This window comes from Microcaecilia unicolor, chromosome 9 (assembly GCF_901765095.1).
Source record: "Microcaecilia unicolor chromosome 9, aMicUni1.1, whole genome shotgun sequence".
Lineage (NCBI taxonomy): Eukaryota > Metazoa > Chordata > Amphibia > Gymnophiona > Siphonopidae > Microcaecilia > Microcaecilia unicolor.
Genome location: NC_044039.1, coordinates 139,912,236 through 139,931,741, shown reverse-complemented (window position 1 = coordinate 139,931,741; position 19,506 = coordinate 139,912,236). Strand labels below are relative to the sequence as shown.

Genomic DNA, 19,506 nt, shown 5'->3' with positions numbered 1-19,506 from the left:
GTTGAAGCTACAGTGTGGTAAATTTAAAACGAATCGGAGAAAATTTTTCTTCACCCAACGTGTAATTAGACTCTGGAATTCGTTGCCGGAGAACGTGGTACGGGCGGTTAGCTTGACGGAGTTTAAAAAGGGGTTAGATAGATTCCTAAAGGACAAGTCCATAGACCGCTATTAAATGGACTTGGAAAAATTCCGCATTTTTAGGTATAACTTGTCTGGAATGTTTTTACGTTTGGGGAGCGTGCCAGGTGCCCTTGACCTGGATTGGCCACTGTCGGTGACAGGATGCTGGGCTAGATGGACCTTTGGTCTTTCCCAGTATGGCACTACTTATGTACTTATATCTGAGTCTGGTCTCAAGACCAACTGTGTAAGGGTTCACCTCAGTGCAATTAGTGCTTATCAGTGTGTAGAAAGTTAGCCTATCTCTAGACAGCCTCTAGTTATTTGCTTCATGAGAGGTTTGCTTTTGTCAAAGCTCCCTGTCAAACCTCCACCAGTGTCATGGGATCTGAGCGTCATTCTCACCCAGCTGATGAAAGCTCCTTTTGAGCCACTGAATTCCTGCCATCTGAAGTACTTGACCTGGAAGCTCGTTTTTCTTGGTCGCTGTTACTTCTGCTCGTAGGGTCAGTGAGATTCAGGCCTTAGTAGTGGATGTACCTTATACTAAGTTTCATCACAATAGAGTAGCCCTCCATACGCACCCTAAGTTCCTGCCAAAGGTGGTGTCTGAGTTCCATCTGAACCAGTCTTGGACTGCAAGAGAGCGTTGGCTTTTTACATGGAGCGGACGAAGCCCTTCATACTGTTGTTTGTTTCTTTTGACCCCAACAGGAGGGGAATTTCCATTGGTAAATGCACCATTTGCCTAGCAGATTGCATCTCTGGAGGGGCCATTTCATGGTTCATAATGTCAGAGCCATGGCTGCGTCGGTGGCTTACTTAAAGTCAGCCTCCATTGAAGAGATTTGCAAAGCTGCGACATGGTCTTCAGTCCACACATTCACATCTCATTACAGCCTTGAGCAGGATACCTGACGGGACAGCCGTTTTGGGCAGTCAGTGTTGCAGAATCTGTTTGGAGTTTAGAATCCAACTCCACCCGCATAGGCCCATTTTGTTCTGTTCCAGGCTGCACTCTCAGCTACTTTGTCTGTAGTTTTAGGTTAATCTATGTTATGTCCTTGATGTTATGAGGCCCAATTGACCAGTGTTTATTGTTTTGGGTGAGCCTGGATGCTAGGGATACCCCACATGAGAATACTAGAGCCTGCTTGTCCTCGGAGAAAGTGAAGATACTTACCTGTAGCAGGTATTCTCCGAGGACAGCAGGCTGATTATTCTTACAAACCCGCCCGCCTCCCCTTGGAGTTGTTTATTTTCTTTCTTTTATGCTTTTGGATCAAACTGAGGAGCGCGGTCGTGTGATGGATGGGAAGGCACTCTATGCATGCGCGGTGCAGCGCTGCACGCGCGCCAGAAGGATCTGGCAAGCTTTTTTCATTTTGCTATTCAATATGCCGGATCCCGGGCCAACGCGGATCATCGACCCACTTATGAAAATAATCAGCCAGTTGTCCTCTGAGAATACCTTCTACAGGTAAGTATCTTCGCTATATTTGAAAATAAATTGATGTAAAAATTCAATAAAAAGCTCATTTGTGCCTTTCAGAATTTATTTAAAAAGAAAAGATTTTAAAATATTAGTAATAAAAAAAAAAAAAAATCCTGATTCATGTAGAATCTAAAAATCACCAAACGGATTATAAAATCTAATAAAACAGCCTCCCTCCACCTGGAATCACTGCTTAATTTATCAAAAAATCCTTTCTACAGCTTAAAAATGCTACAAATAGTATAAAAAATTATACGTTCCAGGCAGTCATTTTGAATGTGATCCAGTGATGGTAATGATGTCATTGGAATGGGGTAGGTCACTAAAACACATTGCTAATGTCTTGTGTCTCTAAAAACAATACAGAGAGTTGTATAATTATAAAAATTGCTATTAAAAACCTGAAATAAACTTAAACGTAAAGCTTATAGGATGTGCTTTAATGGAACATAAATATGATGATTCAAAACTTAAAATAATACAAATAATTTATCAATCATATATTTATCCATAGATATAGTCAGTATGTAAAATTATATAAGTACATAAATTATCAGTCATTCAAATATTAAATAATTAAAACATAAAACATAATATCCAGCTAATGACTTTCTATTTAAAAAATGTATATGGCCCCTTTATCACTAAACAATTATAAAAACACTAGTAAAAAAGGCCCGTTTCGTACAGAAATGAAACGGGCGCTAGCAAAGTTTTCCTCGGAGTGTGTATGTTTGAGAGAGTGAGTGTGTGACAGAGGGTGAATGTGCGCGCGTGTGTGTGTGACAGAGGGAGAGTGAGACTGGGTGCGAGTGTGTGTGTGAGAATGAGAGTATGTGCCAGGGTCTCCCCCCCCCCCCCGGTCTGTCTCCCAGTTGCAGTTGCAGGGGGGATTCCCCCCTCCCTCCCAGTTCCAGGGGGGTTCCCCCCGTCCCTTTTTCCCAGTTGCAGGGTCCCCCCTCCCAGTTGCAGGGTCTGTCTGTGTCCCCTCTCCTTTTGTCCTCAATTTAAAAACGACAATGTGAAGCAGCAGCTCCTAGGTTTGCTTGTTTGTGAGTGTATAGCAATGACGGCTGCGTGGGGGAGTTGAAACAGAGATTAACCAATGGGCTTCCTTCCTTACCGTACAGTTGCTTGGGTCACTTCCACTCCTGTGTATTAAACGTCCTGAAGCATGTCATAGGTTTGCTTCTTTTGTTTTCAGTGAATGGGATGACGGCTGTGCTGGAGTCGTAGGCAGTGCTGTTTCCTCCCACCCTCCCCCCGCTTCCGAGTCGCCAGTGGTCCTCGACCCCGAGCCCTCACCCGCCTCCTGCACATTGGACACTCGCCGCAGCCATTTGCTCGCCGTGTTGCCGCCCTCCCTCTTCGTCCTGTGCGAGTGTGAACCTGGCCTCTCTCCTGCTTTCGGCTACTGATTGGCTCCTTGAATGTGCTCCGCCCTCAACGTCATTACGTTTGACGCGAGGGCGGGGCCCACATCTGCTGCTACAGAGCTTCGAACAAACGAACTGGCTTCATTGACGTCAGTGGTCAATGGAACGTTGAGAGTGCTTTTTATGTCCAGATGGGGCGTGGCCTAGGGCGCAGATGGGCGTGGCTGAGTGCGGGAGTCCGAATAGCCTAGGTCAGGAGCCACAGTTGGAGAGAGGTGAGCTTCAGAACGTCTGAGGGGGATTTTATTTATATAGAAGATATAGCTGTCCTGTTCTTAGTATGAATATTGAGAAATCCAGCTCCTGATTAAGAGCACCTGGAGTTAATTTTTCTCATTTTAAATAAATCGCTGTTCGCCTTGCAAAAGAGCTCTGTCCACATTTCCTCCTCTTTAATAAATCATGGCTCTAAAAATTACCAGAAATCTGTATTCCTCAAAACTTTCCTTTAGTGGTACATCTGTGCTCAAAGAGGGGCCGATTCACAAAACTTATTGTGCTAGGAATGTCTGATTTTTGACTGGTTCTATCCTGTTTAGTGTGCTTGTTATTTAGCGAGTAGTACTCAAAGGTTTTCTGCGTCCATCTTGCCAATCACGATAGGCAATGATAATCCTATGCAAATGTATTACAACAAGCTGATTTAGTATTAGAATGAGCATTCTGAGTGATACACAGAAAGGAGTGCCTACCTTTAACATTCAAAATTTTCTATGAGGTTTGGAGCTGTTGTGTGTGGGAGACTTCTGGGAGATCAGCTTAGAGGAGTGGAGAAACAAGCAAAGGGGGGGGGGGGGGGAGGGAGCTTTCAGCAAGTAGGAGAGATTTTTTTCAATAGCAAATTGCTCTGATGCTGGCTCCACCTACTTCCTGCAGCTTACTTGCTTTCCCTCATCAGGCTGCCCCCAATGATTTCACTTGGGAATCTCCTTGCTGATAGCCCTCCCAGCCGATTGTGTCTGCTTGTATCTCTTCCCCCTCTCAGCTGACATCACAGGGGCAAAAAGCCTGTCATCTGTGGAAAAGCCCCTATGATGTCTGCTGGGAGGAGGGAGAGAAACCAGCAGACAGCCAATTGGCTGGAGAAAGCCCTTATGATGTCAACTGGAGGGGGGGGGGGGGGGGGGGGCTATAAACAAGTATACAGCCAGTCGGCTGGGGAAAGCTCCTGTGATATTAGCTACTGGGGGGGTTTCAGCAAGGAGGAGATTCTGAAGCAAAAATCATCAAGGGTAGCTTGAGGGAAGGCAAGTAAGCTGCAGGAGCAAGGTGGAGGGATAATCAGAGCACTGCAGGGGAAAGGAGACAAGGGGACAGTGTAGCCAGCAAGTACTGCTGGGGAAAGGAGAGAGTCCAGCAGCGAGATTCTTGGGCATGCACAAAACATGGACACGTACTGAGAGACTGTTCTGCATATGTGCTATGCACTTTCCCTATTGAGCAGCTTGCTAAATTTATATGAATCTCATTTGCATGTGATTTCCTTTGAGCATTGCTCGCTATTTCAAAATTGGTAACTTCTGTAGTGGATCTAACTGGACACGGTTTTTATGGTTAAGTATCTTTGAGTTTTCAACATATAAGACAATATGAAACTGTAACAAGTCGCAATCATTATATCTAACAGAGCCCCTCTTAAAAATCCCCTCTTCCCAAATCTAGAACAGATACATCCATTAAAATCATTGAAACAGACTTCCGGCGGAGCCGAGCGGCAAGATGGCCGCGGTCTAGAGGAGCTCCGCAACTCCGCTGTCGGGCTCTTTGCTCCCCCGCTCCCCAGACTCACCATGCAACGCCCAGAAGATGCCTAAAGCCCTCCAGTATCGGAGGACTCCGCCGAAAGACACCCAACACGCCTTATAAAGCGGGAACGACAGATGATCGCGACGCACGCGGCAAAGTGGCAAGATGGCGGCCAAAGATGCAGAGTGAGAGCGTGCAGAGCACTCGTGCCGCGGTAATAAGGCGTGCAGAACAAGTACGTAGGGGATGTTTGTTGGGGAAATCGGAGACGTGGCAGGGCAATAGGAAGCGGGAGAAAGTCGATGATGCTTCCATTTTTCTTCCCCCTCCCCCCCTCGGCGCACAGAAACGGGGCCATTTACAGAAATGACGAGAGACTCTCTGGAAACATCTCAATATAAAGAGCTGAGTACACTAATTCATGCTCCAGCGTGCAAAGACGCTGTCTCACCATAGTAGGGATAGTTAATAAAGATTATTACCACAACACGCTGGCTGAAAAGAGAGGGCGACGCCGGGTGTTAATAGACAATTGGTGTCTGCGGCCTTGTTCTGGACAGCTAACTAGGGGAGAACTCATACAGCGAATAAAACATACGGGCTGGATCAACGCGGGGAGCGACTCTCCAGACTTTTAGAATTGGACTGATCACGTTGATAAGAGGGTAAAAACCAGACCCACAATACCATCGAATTACCCCCGGGCAAAAGGGCTAAACAAGCAAGATCAGTGACGAAGAGGCCAGAGAGAAACTGTAATACCCTCTGCATGGAGCAATTTCTGAGGCCCAAATCAGCAGGAACAACTAGAAGCGGTATTAAGTACGACAAAGGGAAAAACTCCCCACCACCCACTGGGATCAAGATGGCAGAAGGTAAACTTGAGAAGCTTGGTGATTTTTCTGACAAACAACTTGCACAGATCACCATGGCGGTCAGCGCCGCATTGAACCCCAGATTTGACTTGCTAGAACGCCAAATGAGCAGTTTAGAATCCACCATGGCTGACACGGTGAGACGAATGGGTGAAGCGGAGAGCAGAATATCAACGGCAGAGGACAGGGGAGCGCAGAATGTTCAAGATGTCACGCGCTTGATGGAGCAACTTAAAGCACAGCAAGACAAGATTGAGGACATGGAGAATAGAGCAAGGAGATGCAATCTCCGCATTGTGGGTCTTCCTGAAGCAATTCCTGAGAAATCACTAGGACATCTTTTGGAAAGCTGGCTTAAAAAAGAACTTGCCCTGTCGGACAGTTATGGGGAACTGTGCATAGAACGGGCCCATAGGCTTGGCCGTCGGCAACCAGGGCAGCAAAGACCCAGACTGGTGATAATCAAAGTTCACAATTATCTACACAAGGAAGAAATCATGAGAGGCTTTCGACTGAAAAGAGACACCTTAAAATACGATGGCGCATCGATAAAAATCTTTCAAGACTATTCGGCTGGGGTACAAGAGCAACGTCGCCGGTTCCACCCCCTCTGCACGGCACTGGTAAGCAGAAAAACAAGATTTATGCTGATCTACCCAGCCATATTGAAGATTCAACATGAAAACGGATGGCGATCGTTTCACTCTGTCCAGGAGGCCCAACAGTTTCTAGAAACCGAACTACATGCACCAGCTGATGCACCAACTTGACTCTATGTTTGGCAAAAGGCAGAAAGAACAATGTCTTAACCCTGTTTATGGTTCCCTGCATATGACGAGGACACAATATGCAAGATAAGTCTATAGCAAAGAAAATGTTGATTAAGAAATGATGGGTTAAAAAGTTATAACTGTATTGTTGTTGTCTATTTGAAGAGTCCCTCCGGTAGTAGAACCGGGGTGGCTTTAGAGATATCGCCGAGGGATGGGGGGGATCCCCTTATGAAGGGGGGAGAGGGGTAGGCGAGGGGAGATGAGTCACATAGCGGTCTCACACCACAAGTAAGAGGAAGTTCAAACTAGAGGGAAAGGGTTCTCGTTAAGAGAAGGGTAATGGGCGGGGGGGAATGGGGACTTAATGGGATTCAATACTTAGGGAAAGGGGCACATAGAAACACAAAGGGCAGGTCTTTCACTCAGATCATACACAAGACCAACGAATGGGTAGGATGTCAAAATCAGAATATTGAAACACAAAGCAGAGGCAACATTTACAGCTTCTGGGAAAGGGCTGGGACCCAGGAGCTGAGTTTTTTTCTGGTATACTGATATGAAGATAATATGTCTTGGCGGTAACACACTGTAAAGTAGTCACCTGGAATGTAGGAGGCATTACGTCTCCCATAAAAAGGAAAAAGATCCTAGCACACTTAAAACGCCTCAATGCAGACATTGCCTGCTTGCAAGAGACAAAATTGACAGCGCCAGAGCATGAAAAACTCAAGCAGGGTTGGGTAGGTCAGGTGATCCACGCGTCCTCCGAAGGGCGGAAGGGAGGGGTGGCAATCTGCATACATCAAAAACTCGCTTGCACGGTAGAGACAGTATTGCAAGATCCCAATGGGCGATTCATTTTGGTTAAAATGTGGCTGCAAGGGAGGGAATTATACTTGTTAAATGTATACGCACCCACCCCCCCTGACAGTATTTTCTTTCCTGAACTGTCCAGACAGCTACTTCCATATGAAGACAAGCACTTGATAATTGTGGGAGACATGAATGTGCTTATGGACCCCAAATTGGATTATTCAGGGGAGGGACACAAGGGAATGGAGAGTAGGAAGGGCACTCGGATGTTGAAGGAGTTTGGAAGCTCCCTCTCAGTGATAGATGCATGGCGGAATTTGCACCCAGACTCAAGGGAGTATACACATCAGTCCAGAGCACATGGGACCTGGGGAAGGCTGGATTATATATTGATATCATCAGCTTTATTTCAGTGCATAAGAGACACAAAGATTGAAGAAGTATTGATTTCTGACCACAGTCCGGTATGGATAGAATTAGGGGCGCCATGCAACTTCCAAATACACAGACAATGGAGATTTCCCAATCATTTAGTGAAAGATAAATCTTTTCTAAAATACATGGTCAAAAAATGGGAAGAATATGACTCATTTAACAAAGAACATAAGTCTGACCCGCAACTGTATTGGTGTACTGGTAAGGCGGTGCTCCGGGGAGACATAATTGCCTATGTAGCAAGAAAACGGAGAAAGAATGCAGCTAGCCTTTTACATCTGAATAAGCGACTGCAGAAAGCTAAGCGCCGATATATGCAGCAGCAAACCACAGGAAACAGGGAGGCATATTTATCTGTCCAGGCTGCTATAAACTCATTATTACAGGAAAGAGCGGTAAAAAATAGGACTTTCCTAAAATATAAGTTCCACAGATTCGGAGATAGAGTGGGAAGCATGTTGGCTCGGGTGGTGCGGAGAAGGGGAGGGGGTAGAACTATTTCAGTCCTGAAAAGACAAATAGGAAGCATTACTAACAGTCCAGATGAGATTCTTCAAATATTTCAAGAACACTTTACACAACTATACACTGCCGAGCATACATCCAGGGAGGCACACATGGAGGAATTTCTCAGAAGGGCCCAAATGCCAAGGCTCAAAGAAACTGATATTGCTACTTTGGAGGCTCCCATCCTGCCCAAAGAACTGTCAGAAGCGATTAAAGGGCTGAAAGCATATTCAGCACCAGGGATGGATGGGTATTCCGGAGAATTTTACAAAATGTTACAACCCCAATTGATACGGCCCCTATTTGAATATCATCAAGCGGTAATTCAGGAAGGGAGATTCCCAATACACGAAAATACTGCATGTATATCATTATTGTTGAAACCAGGGAAGGCCGTAGAGGAACCGGAGTCTTACAGGCCCATATCATTAATTAACGTTGACATTAAGCTTCTTGCGAAAATTTTGGCCACACGACTCAATAAGTTCTTACCCAACGTGATCGAGCCTGCACAGGTAGGCTTTCTGCCTAATAGACACTCCGTGTTGCACACCCGGAGAGTCTTGCTCGCAATGGCACGTTGCCGAACCGAGAAGATTCCTGGAATCTTGGTAAGCTTAGATGCTACCAAGGCTTTTGACAGGGTAGGATGGGACTTTCTATTCTATATGCTAGACTGGATTGGGATTCCTCCTGGAGTAAAACAAGCAATTGAGGCTTTATATACTAACATGGAGGCACAAATAGCAGCGAACGGGGGGCTCTCGAAAAAATTTCAGATAGGCAGAGGAACACGACAGGGATGCCCTTTGTCACCACTACTGTTCGATCTAACATTAGAACCACTACTCCGACAGCTAAATTCTGACCCTAGAATCAGCGGTGTACAGTTGGGAGAACAGGAGGTTCGTGCGCTGGCTTATGCCGATGATGTCCTCCTAGTGCTGACTAATCCGCAAAAGTCTTTTAATATGGCCTTGACTCTGATAGAGGAGTACGGAATGTTATCGGGGTTTAGCCTTAATCTATCCAAATCTTGTGCGATGCATATGGACACAGGTACTAATTTACAATGGAAAGGAAAAGCCACACTTAGATGGGAGGCAACGAAGCTGAAATATCTAGGGGTATACATTACAAGTGATAGAACCTCCCTGTATAAAGAAAACATTTCCCCATTATTGGAAATGACTAGGAGTAAACTGTTGATGTGGAGGGAGCTGCCACTCTCTATCTGGGGAAGAATAGCATTATTTAACATGATGATAGCTCCCAAATGGCTCTATGTCTTCCAACAGTTACCACTTTACCTGAAAAATAGAGATGACAGGCAGTTACAGCGTTTAATACAAGCATACCTGTGGCAGGGTAAAAGGCCTAGGATACCTTATCACCAGATAGCAGCCCCAAGGGAGGGGGGCGGCATGGGACTTCTGAATATAAAATACCTGGCAATAGCGAGTTCCATGCGACACGTAAACGATTGGTACCGGGGAACATCGGATTTCTCCGTTACATCAGTGGAGACCTCGATGTTCAGGGATATCCACTTTAGCCATTTACTACACTCTGGAACCCCCTTACCCCTATCAGCATTTCAGATACACCCATTATTGAAATCTCTCAGGGAAACTTGGAGATGGGTGTGTAGACGCCGCCGCTTCTCCCCCCGAGTGTCCCCCTGGATGTCAATTTGTGATAATCCTGCTTTCCCCCCAGGCCAAGGGCCCAGTATATTTAGCAGATGGGCAAAAAAGGGGATTATATACCTGGCGCATATAGTTACAGAAGAGGGACACATGCACACGTATCAGGAACTTCAGTCACGATATGGGATTCCTAAGACACATCAGTTTGCATATTATCAATTACACCATTATGTGGCCTCCCTGGACTGGACAGACCTTACGGAAGATGTGGTGGAAGTCTTATCGGAGGAGTTTACCCTGGGAGCGCAGCTTAGGGTGCCCCTGAAATTCCACCACCAGCAACTCAAAGATTCCACAGAAGAGATAGACTTCCGGCGGCTAGCGCATGAGTGGTCAAAAGATTTAGGGTGCACACTCACTGAGGAAGAGTTTAGAACACAATTGAAATCTATTTACAAACAGAGGCTTTCTGTTCCTCAGAGGGAACGACTATATCGGTGGATGCTTAGAACACACATTTCGCCCCACAGAGCGCGGAAAGCGGGATTTGATACAACGGGGGCATGTCCTAAATGTGACCATGAGGAGGCCTCACTCGGCCACATGTTTTGGAGCTGTCCCGGTATTGAAAAGTTCTGGAAACAAGTCATAGGAGGGATAGATCAATTATGGCACTGCACCCTTGTGCGGGAACCTACAATCTTATTCAATATTTTTAGATACACCGCAGACCCCACAGAGGGATTCAGGACATTTGCAAAGATAGCAATCTATTTTGGAATAACAGCCATATTGCAATATTGGAGAGTAAAAGAAGTTCCCCCTCTGCAGATATGGCGATCCCAATTAGTGAAACAAATGAGAATTGATAGATGTGGAGTGCAGGACCTGGACAGTTCAGCAGGCCATAGGTTCAGGGCGCAATGGGAGCCATTGTGGGACACCCTCCCGCCTAGAGCGCGAAGTTTGCTGCTGAACTTCTAATCTGGTACTCTTTGGCCCTACATCAGTTAGGGAGACTAAGACAGTGTGACAGGTAGGGCAGTACTTTACAGCAAGGCGTAGACTGGTTCATATTCTGATGTACAGACAGTTAATTACATGTTATCTTGGAAATAAAAAGAGCTGTGACACTGCCCTAAAATGTTGGTTGACAATATAGGGAAGGAGGGAGGGAGGGAGGGTGATTAAGTGAGGAATAAATAAATGCAAAATGGTAACTTATTTGTTGAAGATATGACATCAGAGAACATCTCCTGTAGTGTAGTTTTTTTTTGATAAGTTTCAGTGAATGGTTCATTACGTCTGTTAATAAACAAGATTAATATATAAAACTACAAGGAAGGAAGGGTGGGGGGAGGGGGGGTCTAGGGATAAAAGAAGAAAATGATTTGATGTATGTGGAAGGATTACAAGTTGTCTGTGATATCAGTAAGGCTTTATACCGGACAATAAATACACAGGTTTCGTATAATATGTCAATAAACAGATTTAAACTTAATGACTTCCAAAGAAGACAACATATGGAATTTCAAATAGCAGGTTTATTGAGAATTCAAAACTTTGTATCACATATTGTATCTTCAAAATATGGTGGGTTCTGTATTGTATTCCTTATACTCTTTAATAAAAAAGATTTAAACATAAAATCATTGAAACAGACTTTGAAGAAAACACTGAGGAAAGCTAGAGCTCCAAATTATTCAGTTCTGCTGATTGAACTCGTGTTAATAAGGGTGTCAAGAAAAGGAGTGCATAATTTAAGAAATCATCTCTTATCCATACGACTATGTGCATCTATAGGGTCTCTCCATTCACAAAAATTCTTGCATATGACTCTGACATTGTGCCAATGTGGGAGCTTCAGCATGAATCCACCAACAGGATACATCTCTGGACAATCAAAGGTCCCGAAACCCGGGTGACCTCCAGAATCATGGTGACATCAAGCAGACAACTGAGCCATGATCTGCCAAGAACATTAAGTACATAAGTATTGCCACACTGGGTCAGACCAAAGGTCCATCAAGCCCAGCATCCTGTTTCCAACAGTGGCCAATCCAGGTCACAAATACTTGGCAAGATCCCGAAAAAGTTAAATACATGTTATGCTGCTTATCCTAGAAATAAGCAGTGGATTTTCTCCGTCAATTTAATAATGGTCTATGGACTTTTCCTTTAGTAAACAGTCCAGACCTTTTTTAAACCCTGTTAAGCTAGCATCCTTTACCACATTCTCTGGCAACGAATTCCAGAGTTTAATTACACATTGATTGAAGAAACCTTTTCTCCGAATTGTATTAAACTTACTACTTTGTGGCTTAATCACATGCCCTCTTGTCCTAGTATTTTTGGAAAGAGTAAACAAATGATTCATAGACCTCTATCATATCTCCCCTTGGCCACCTTTTCTCCAAGCTGAAGAGCCCTAGCCGCTTCAGCCTTTCCTCATAGGGAAGTCGTCTCATCCCCTTTATCATTTTTGTCACCCTTCTCTGTACCTTTTCTAATTCCACTGTATCTTTTTTGAGATGCGGTTACCAGAATCAAACACAATATTGAAGGTGCAGTCGCACCGTGGACCGATACAAAGGCATTATAACGTCCTTACTTTTGTTTTCCATTCCTTTCCTAATAATACCTAACATTCTATTTTGTCGTTCTTAGCCCTCGCTGCACATTGAGCAGAGGGTTTCAATGTATCATCAACTATGATGCCAAGATCCCTTTCTTGTTCAGTGACTCCTAACGTGGAACGTTGCATTATGTAGCTATAGCTTGGGTTCCTCTTTCCCACATGCATCACTTTGCATTTGCTCACATTAAACGTCATCTGCCATTTAGATGCCCAGTCTCGTAAGGTGTTCTTGTAATTTTTCACAATCCTCTCGCAATTTAACAATTTTGAATAACTTTGTTTCATCAGCAAATTTAATTACCTCACTAGTTACTCCCATCTCTAGGTCATTTATAACTATGTTAAAAAGCAGCGGTCTCAGCACAGCCCCCTGGGGAACCCCACTAACTACCCTTCTCCATTGAGAATAGAGACCGTTTAACCCTACTCTCTGTTTTCTACCTTTTAACCAGTTTTTAATCCACAATAGGACACTACCTCCTATTCCATGACTCTCCAATCTAAAGGCTTTCATGAGGTACTTTATCAAACGCCTTCTGAAAATCCAGATACACAATATTAACTGGCTCGCCTTTATCCACGTTTGTTCACTTATTCAAAGAAATGTAATAGATTGGTGAGGCAAGATTTCCCTTCACTAAATCTATGTTGGCTTTGTCTCATTAATCCATGCTTTTGAATATGCTCTGTAATTTTGTTCTTTATAAAAGTCTCTACCATTTTACCCGGCATCAATGTCAGGCTGACCGGTCTATAATTTCCTGGATCCCCTCTGGAACCTTTTGTAAATATTGGCATTGATTTTAAAGATAAATTACATATTACTAACAATAGTTACGCCAGTTCATTTTTCAGTTCTATCAGTACTCTGGGATAAATACCATCCGGTTCATGAGATTTGCTACTCTTCAATTTGTCAAATTTCCCCATTACATCCTCCAGGTTTATAAAGATTTCATTCAGTTTCTTCGACTCGTCAGCTTTGAATACCATTTCTGGCTCCAGTATCTCTCCTAAATCTTTCTTGGTGAAGACAGAAGCAAAGAATTCATTTAATCTCTCCACTGTGGCTTTGTCTTCCCTGATTGCCCCTTTTACCCCATCTAGCGGTCCAACCGATTCTTTTGCCGGCTTCTTGCTTTTAATATACCTAAAAAATATTTTACTATGTGTTTTGCCTCCAACGTAATCTTTTTTTTTTCAAAGTCCCTCTTTGCCTTCCTTATCAGAGCTTTGCATTTGACTTGACATTCCCTATGCTGTTTCTTATTATTTTCACTCGGTTCCTTCTTCCATTTTCTGAAAGATTTTCTTTTAGCTCTAATAACTTCCTTAACCTCACTTTTTAACCATGCCGGCTCTCGTTTGGTTGTCCAGGCTGGTATTTTTGAATAGTGTCCACACCTGATGTAAATTTTTGACCCTTGCAGCCGCTCCTCTAAGCTTATTTTTTCACCGTTCTTTTCATTTTATCATAGTCTCCTTTTTGAAAGTTAAACGCTAACATGTTGGATAACCTGTGTATACTTACTCCAAAGCTAATAACAAATCTGATCATATTATGATCACTCTATTATCAAGTAACATAGAAACATAGTAGATGATGGCAGAAAAAGACCTGCACGGTTCATCCAGTCTGCCCAACAAGACAAACTCATATGTGCTAGTTTTTGTGTATATATTACCTTGATTTGTAACTGTCATTTTCAGGGCACAGACCGTACAAGTCTGCCCAGCACTATCCCCGCCTCCCAACCACCAGCCCCGCCTCCCACCACCGGCTCTGGCACAGACCGTACAAGTCTGCCCAGCACTATCCCCGCCTCCCAACCACCAGCCCCGCCTCCCACCACCGGCTCTGGCACAGACCATATAAGTCTGGCCAGCACTATCCCTGCCTCCCACCACCGGCTCTGGCACAGACCGTATAAGTCTGGCCAGCAGTATCCCCACCTCCCAACCACCAGCCCCTCCTCCTACCACCAGCTCTGCCACCCAATCTCGGCTAAGCTCCTGAGGATCCATTTCTTCTGAACAGGATTCCTTTATATTTATCCCATGCATATTTGAATTCCGTTACCGTTTTCCTCCCCACCACCTCCCGCGGGAGGGCATTGCAAGCATCCACCACTCTCTCCGTGAAAAAATACTTCCTGACATTTTTTTTTGAGTCTGCCCCCCTTCAATCTCATTTCATGCCCTCTAGTTCCGCCGCCTTCCCATCACTGTTACCTCCCGCACCAGATCATGCGATCCACTAAGGACTAGGTCTAAAATGTTTCCTTCTCTTTTTGGCTCCTGTACCTGCTGCTCCATAAAGCACTCCTTAATTTCGTCAAGGAATTTTACCTCCCTGATGTTACATTTACCCAGTCAATATTGGGGTAATTGAAATCATCCATTATTATGGTGTTGCCCAGTTTTGTTAGCCTCCCTAATTTCTGATAACATTTCTACATCCGTCTGTTCATCCTGGCCAGGCGGACAGTAGTACACTCCTATCACTATCCTTTTCCCCTTTACACATTGAATTTCAATCCACATGGATTCCAAGATGTGTGTTGTTTCCTGTAGAATTTTCAATCTATTTGATTCATGGCCCTCCTTAACATACAGTGCTACCCCTCCACCAATTTGATCCACCCTATCACTACGATGTAATTTGTACTCCAGTATGACAGTGTCCCACTGGTTATCCTCCTTCCACCAGAGATTTCTATGATATCTAATTTTTCATTTAGTGTAATATATTCTAACTCTTCCATCTTATTTCTTAGGCTTCTGGCATTAGCATATAGACATTTCAAACTGTTTGTTGTTCCTATTTACATCATGCTCAGTACTTAACTGTATTAAATTGCAATCTTTTGTCTGATTTTTATTTTATTTTTTTATTTAAGGACACCTGAATTACTACGGTCTTTTTTACAACCTCACTATCAGGTCACCCTATCTTCCCTGTTTTGGTGATATCTTTGAAAGATACCTTATTCCAAACCATGCACTTTTGAGTGACTGTCAGCCTTCCCCCAGTTTCTAGTTTAAAAGCTGCTTTATCTCCTTTTTAAATTACGGTGCCAGCAGCCTGGTCCCACCCTGGTAGAGGTGGAGTCCATCCTTTCGTAATAGGCTCCCCCTTCCCCAGAATATTGCCCAGTTCCTAACAAATCTAAAACCCTCCTCCCCGCACCATCGTCTCATCCACGCATTGAGACTCTAGAGCTCTGCCTGTGTCTTGGGCCTAGGCATGGAACGGATAGCACTTCAGAAAATACTACCCTAGAGGTTCTGGATTTGAGCTTTCTACATAAGAGCCCAAATTTGGCTTCCAGAACCTCTCTCCCACATTTTCCTATGTCATTGGTACCCACGTGTACCAAGATAGCCGGCTCCTTCCCAGCACTATCTTAAATTTGTATCTAGGTCAGTGATGGGCAACCTTGGGCGGTGTGTCACTTCGAGAAAAAAACCCCATAATTTCGCGATATTTATCATGGCATAACCTGCTGTTATATTACTTATATTTATCCCAAACAATTTATCATGGGAGCCCATTCTTAAGACTCTTACCTCACTGTTATGGCGGCGGCTAAGCAAGGGGCAGGCAGGGCACAACAAGAGAAGAGTCAGAAGACAAAGACCAGACCGTCCCGCTGGAGCCTCGTGCTCTCGTCGACTCGTGATTATTATGGCAGCGGCTGAAGAGAAGGCGGCAGGCTGCAGACAGTAGAAGTAAGCCGCTGCGCCTGCGCGAAGCGTGCAGCATTATCACCAGCTGATGCTGAGCAGGCAAGCGCTGGCTGGCACGCGCACAGCACAGACGCTGCCTCTAGCCTGCCTGTGTCGCTGTCGCATCAGAGCAGAGGAGTTAAGAAGGTGAGATAGTCGCGTGCTCATCGGAGGATTCTGTCGGGGAGTGCGGGGCGGATTTGTCGAGAAACCTGGACAAATCAAGGAAATGCTGAAATCCGCCACGTGTCAGCGAAAATGGCACGCGTGTCAGTGCTGACACGCGTGTCATAGGTTCGCCATCAGGGATCTAGGTAATGCGTGAGGTCTGCCACCTTCGCACCAGGTAGTCAAATGACCAGGCAATCCTCCACCAGCCACCCAGCTATCTATGTGCCTAATAATCGAATCACCAACTACAACAGCTGTCGTAACCCTTCCCATCTGGGCACTAGACCCTGGAGACACATCCTCGATGCGAGATGATATTTCATTCCCTGTTGTGCTGGTCCTGTATACAGGATTACTTCCAGCCTCACCAGGTGATGCTCTCCTTTTAGAAGGCCTTCCTCCTCTAAGGCAGCACAGGGGCTGCCAGATTGGAGGTGGGACTTTTCTACAATTCCCTGTAGGCCTCCTCTATGTACCTCTCTATCTCCCTCAGCTCCTCCAAGTCTGCAACTCTATCCTCAAGAGAATGGACTCATTCTTTGAGAGCTAGGAGCTCTTTGCGTCGAGTACACACATATGACATCTCACCAACTGGGAGATAATCATATATGTGACACTCAGTGCAATGGACTGGATAGTGATGGTCTGGAAAATCTGTCTGAGAATAGAGACCCTCTGGTCCGGGGTGGAAAATGATTATGATTAATGTAACAATTAAATCAGGGGAGACAACTTGTTTGCAGCTAGATGATTCTGCTTATAGCAACTAAAATGATAATAATTTACTGAACATTGAGCTAATGTTGAAATAACTTGAGATAGATGCTAGATATAACACATATTTCTAAGCTAGCAGAATGATGATGAATACGGAACTATGCCGTGTCCATGAGTTATAACTTGCTTTTGGGAAATCATAGCCTTGTTAGCATTAAGTGAATTGACGTGAATTAGAAAGATAAAATATAGGTCAGCTTGTTACTAATGTGCTGGATGGACAACTGCTGACATATTCTGATATTACAACAATTTTCTATGATTCTGTTGAATTGTCATAAGAAAGGTAATGATTAGTGAGTAATGTTTTCCATGTGATGCTGATAACATGTGATTCCTGAATCTAGTGGTTTCCTAACCACTAGAACATATCAAGTAAAATCAACTCAAACATATCACTATGGAAAGCAGACTGTGGAGTACCACAAGGATCACCGCTATCACCGATCCTCTTCAACCTAATGATGACTTCACTAGCCAAGTCCTTATCCAACCAAGGCCTTAACCCTTTCATCTATGCAGACGATGTCACAATATTCATTCCTTACAAATCTAAACTGACAAATCACCAACTAAATCAAGATCAGCTTGAACATCATGGACTCTTGGGCAAATGCATTTCAACTAAAACTAAACAAAGAAAAAACACACTGTCTCATCCTCTCATCCCTACACAGCACGGATAACCCCACAATTATCAACACCCCAGATTACACACTCCCTATCTCAGACAGCCTGAAAATCATCAGCGTTACAGTGGACCGTAACTTAACACTAGACAGCCAAGTGACATCCACAACAAAGAAAATGTTCCACTCAATGTGGAAACTCAAACGCGTGAAACAATTGTTCTCGAGGGGAACATTTCGCAACCTGATACAATCAATGGTACTAAGCTATGTAGACTACTGCAATGGAATTTATGCGGAATGCAAAGAACAAACCTTATAGAAACTTCAGACCGCTCAAAACACGGCAGCTAGGCTTATCTTCGGAAAAACGCGATTTGAAAGTGCAAAACCCCTTTGCGAAAAACTACACTGGCTCCCAATCAAAGAACGCATTGTTTTCAAAATCTGCACTGTGGTTCACAAAATTATCTATGGTGAAGCTACGGGATACATGACAGACTTGATCGACCTACCAACTAGAAACACACCCAAATCAACACGAACGTACCTAAATCTGCACTACCCAAGCTGCAAAGGACTCAAATACAAATCAACCTACGCGTCCAGTTTTTCTTACATAAGAACAGAACTGTGGAATGCATTACCAAAATCCTTGAAAACTACTAAAGACCTCCTACACTTCCAGAAAACACAAAAAACTAGCCTGTTTAAAAAGGCATACCCTACCAATCCAACATAAATGCCTGATCTCTGCAACACAACAAAACTAAAGAACGTAATGGACATAACACAACTCTTCCGTTGTACGATTCCCTAGTGTGGCTGTACCACATGAACTTTATCTTACCACAACATCACTTTGTATTTGTTTATACTGGAGTCTGTAACGCCTCTCCGGTACTATGTAAGCCACATTGAGCCTACAAATATGTGGGAAAATGTGGGATATAAATGTAAGAAAAAAAAAATGATGATGTAGCTTTGATTGCTTACCGATAAAAAGAAGAGGGCTGAAGTGTATCTCTGAGCTAGTCCTGTAGAATCTTTGCAGTTTAAGAGACTCAGGAATTTGCTCTGCACACCCACACCTATCTATCTAATCTTTCTGTCTTAGAGAATTTCCTGTACAAATTTAGTTAGTGTGATACTGACACAATTAGACTTCTGATTTTGGTGTAGGAATCCTCTGTTGTAATGGATTACCTTGTAATGCTTTTTTTTCCCCCTTTTCACATTTAAAAAATGTAATTGTTCCCATTTATTTCATTGTGTAGTTTGGTCCTTTGCCTTATCTTGACTCTCTTCCTTTAGAAAATAACACCACAGTTTGTAAGAAAAGCATTTCATGTTTTAAAAATTTATAGTGTTCTTTTCCGTTATAATACAGGGACGGAGGGCTGTTAAAGGAGGCAATTTTATGGATTGTCAAGAAGTGGAAGATGACATCAAGGTAACCTTTATTGTATATGTGTGTTTAAGTCTTTTTTTTTTTTTTTAAACTTTGAATTTTTATTCATTAAATAGACACAACGTGATGACATACTATAACACTGTATGTCCAAACAGTCTGTAACAGCCCACGCAGGGGCCAACTTTCACACAATCACTAATACAAACATTCTGCTCGTAACAATAACCACAGATATATATAATCTAACCCTCCCCCCCCGCCTACTCAACTAGTAATCCCCTCTACCCCCCTTTTAG

At 43.8% G+C, this 19,506-nt stretch overlaps 1 protein-coding gene across 1 annotated transcript in view; it reads left to right on the top strand.

Annotated features, from left to right (window-relative positions):
- UBR1 (ubiquitin protein ligase E3 component n-recognin 1) overlaps nt 1-19,506 on the top strand; it is a 718,041-nt gene that overhangs the window by 150,042 nt on the left and 548,493 nt on the right. Inside the window, exon 7 of the mRNA XM_030215524.1 lies at nt 19,187-19,249. Coding sequence (XP_030071384.1) covers nt 19,187-19,249 — 63 coding nt within the window. The remainder of the gene's footprint in view (nt 1-19,186; nt 19,250-19,506) is intronic.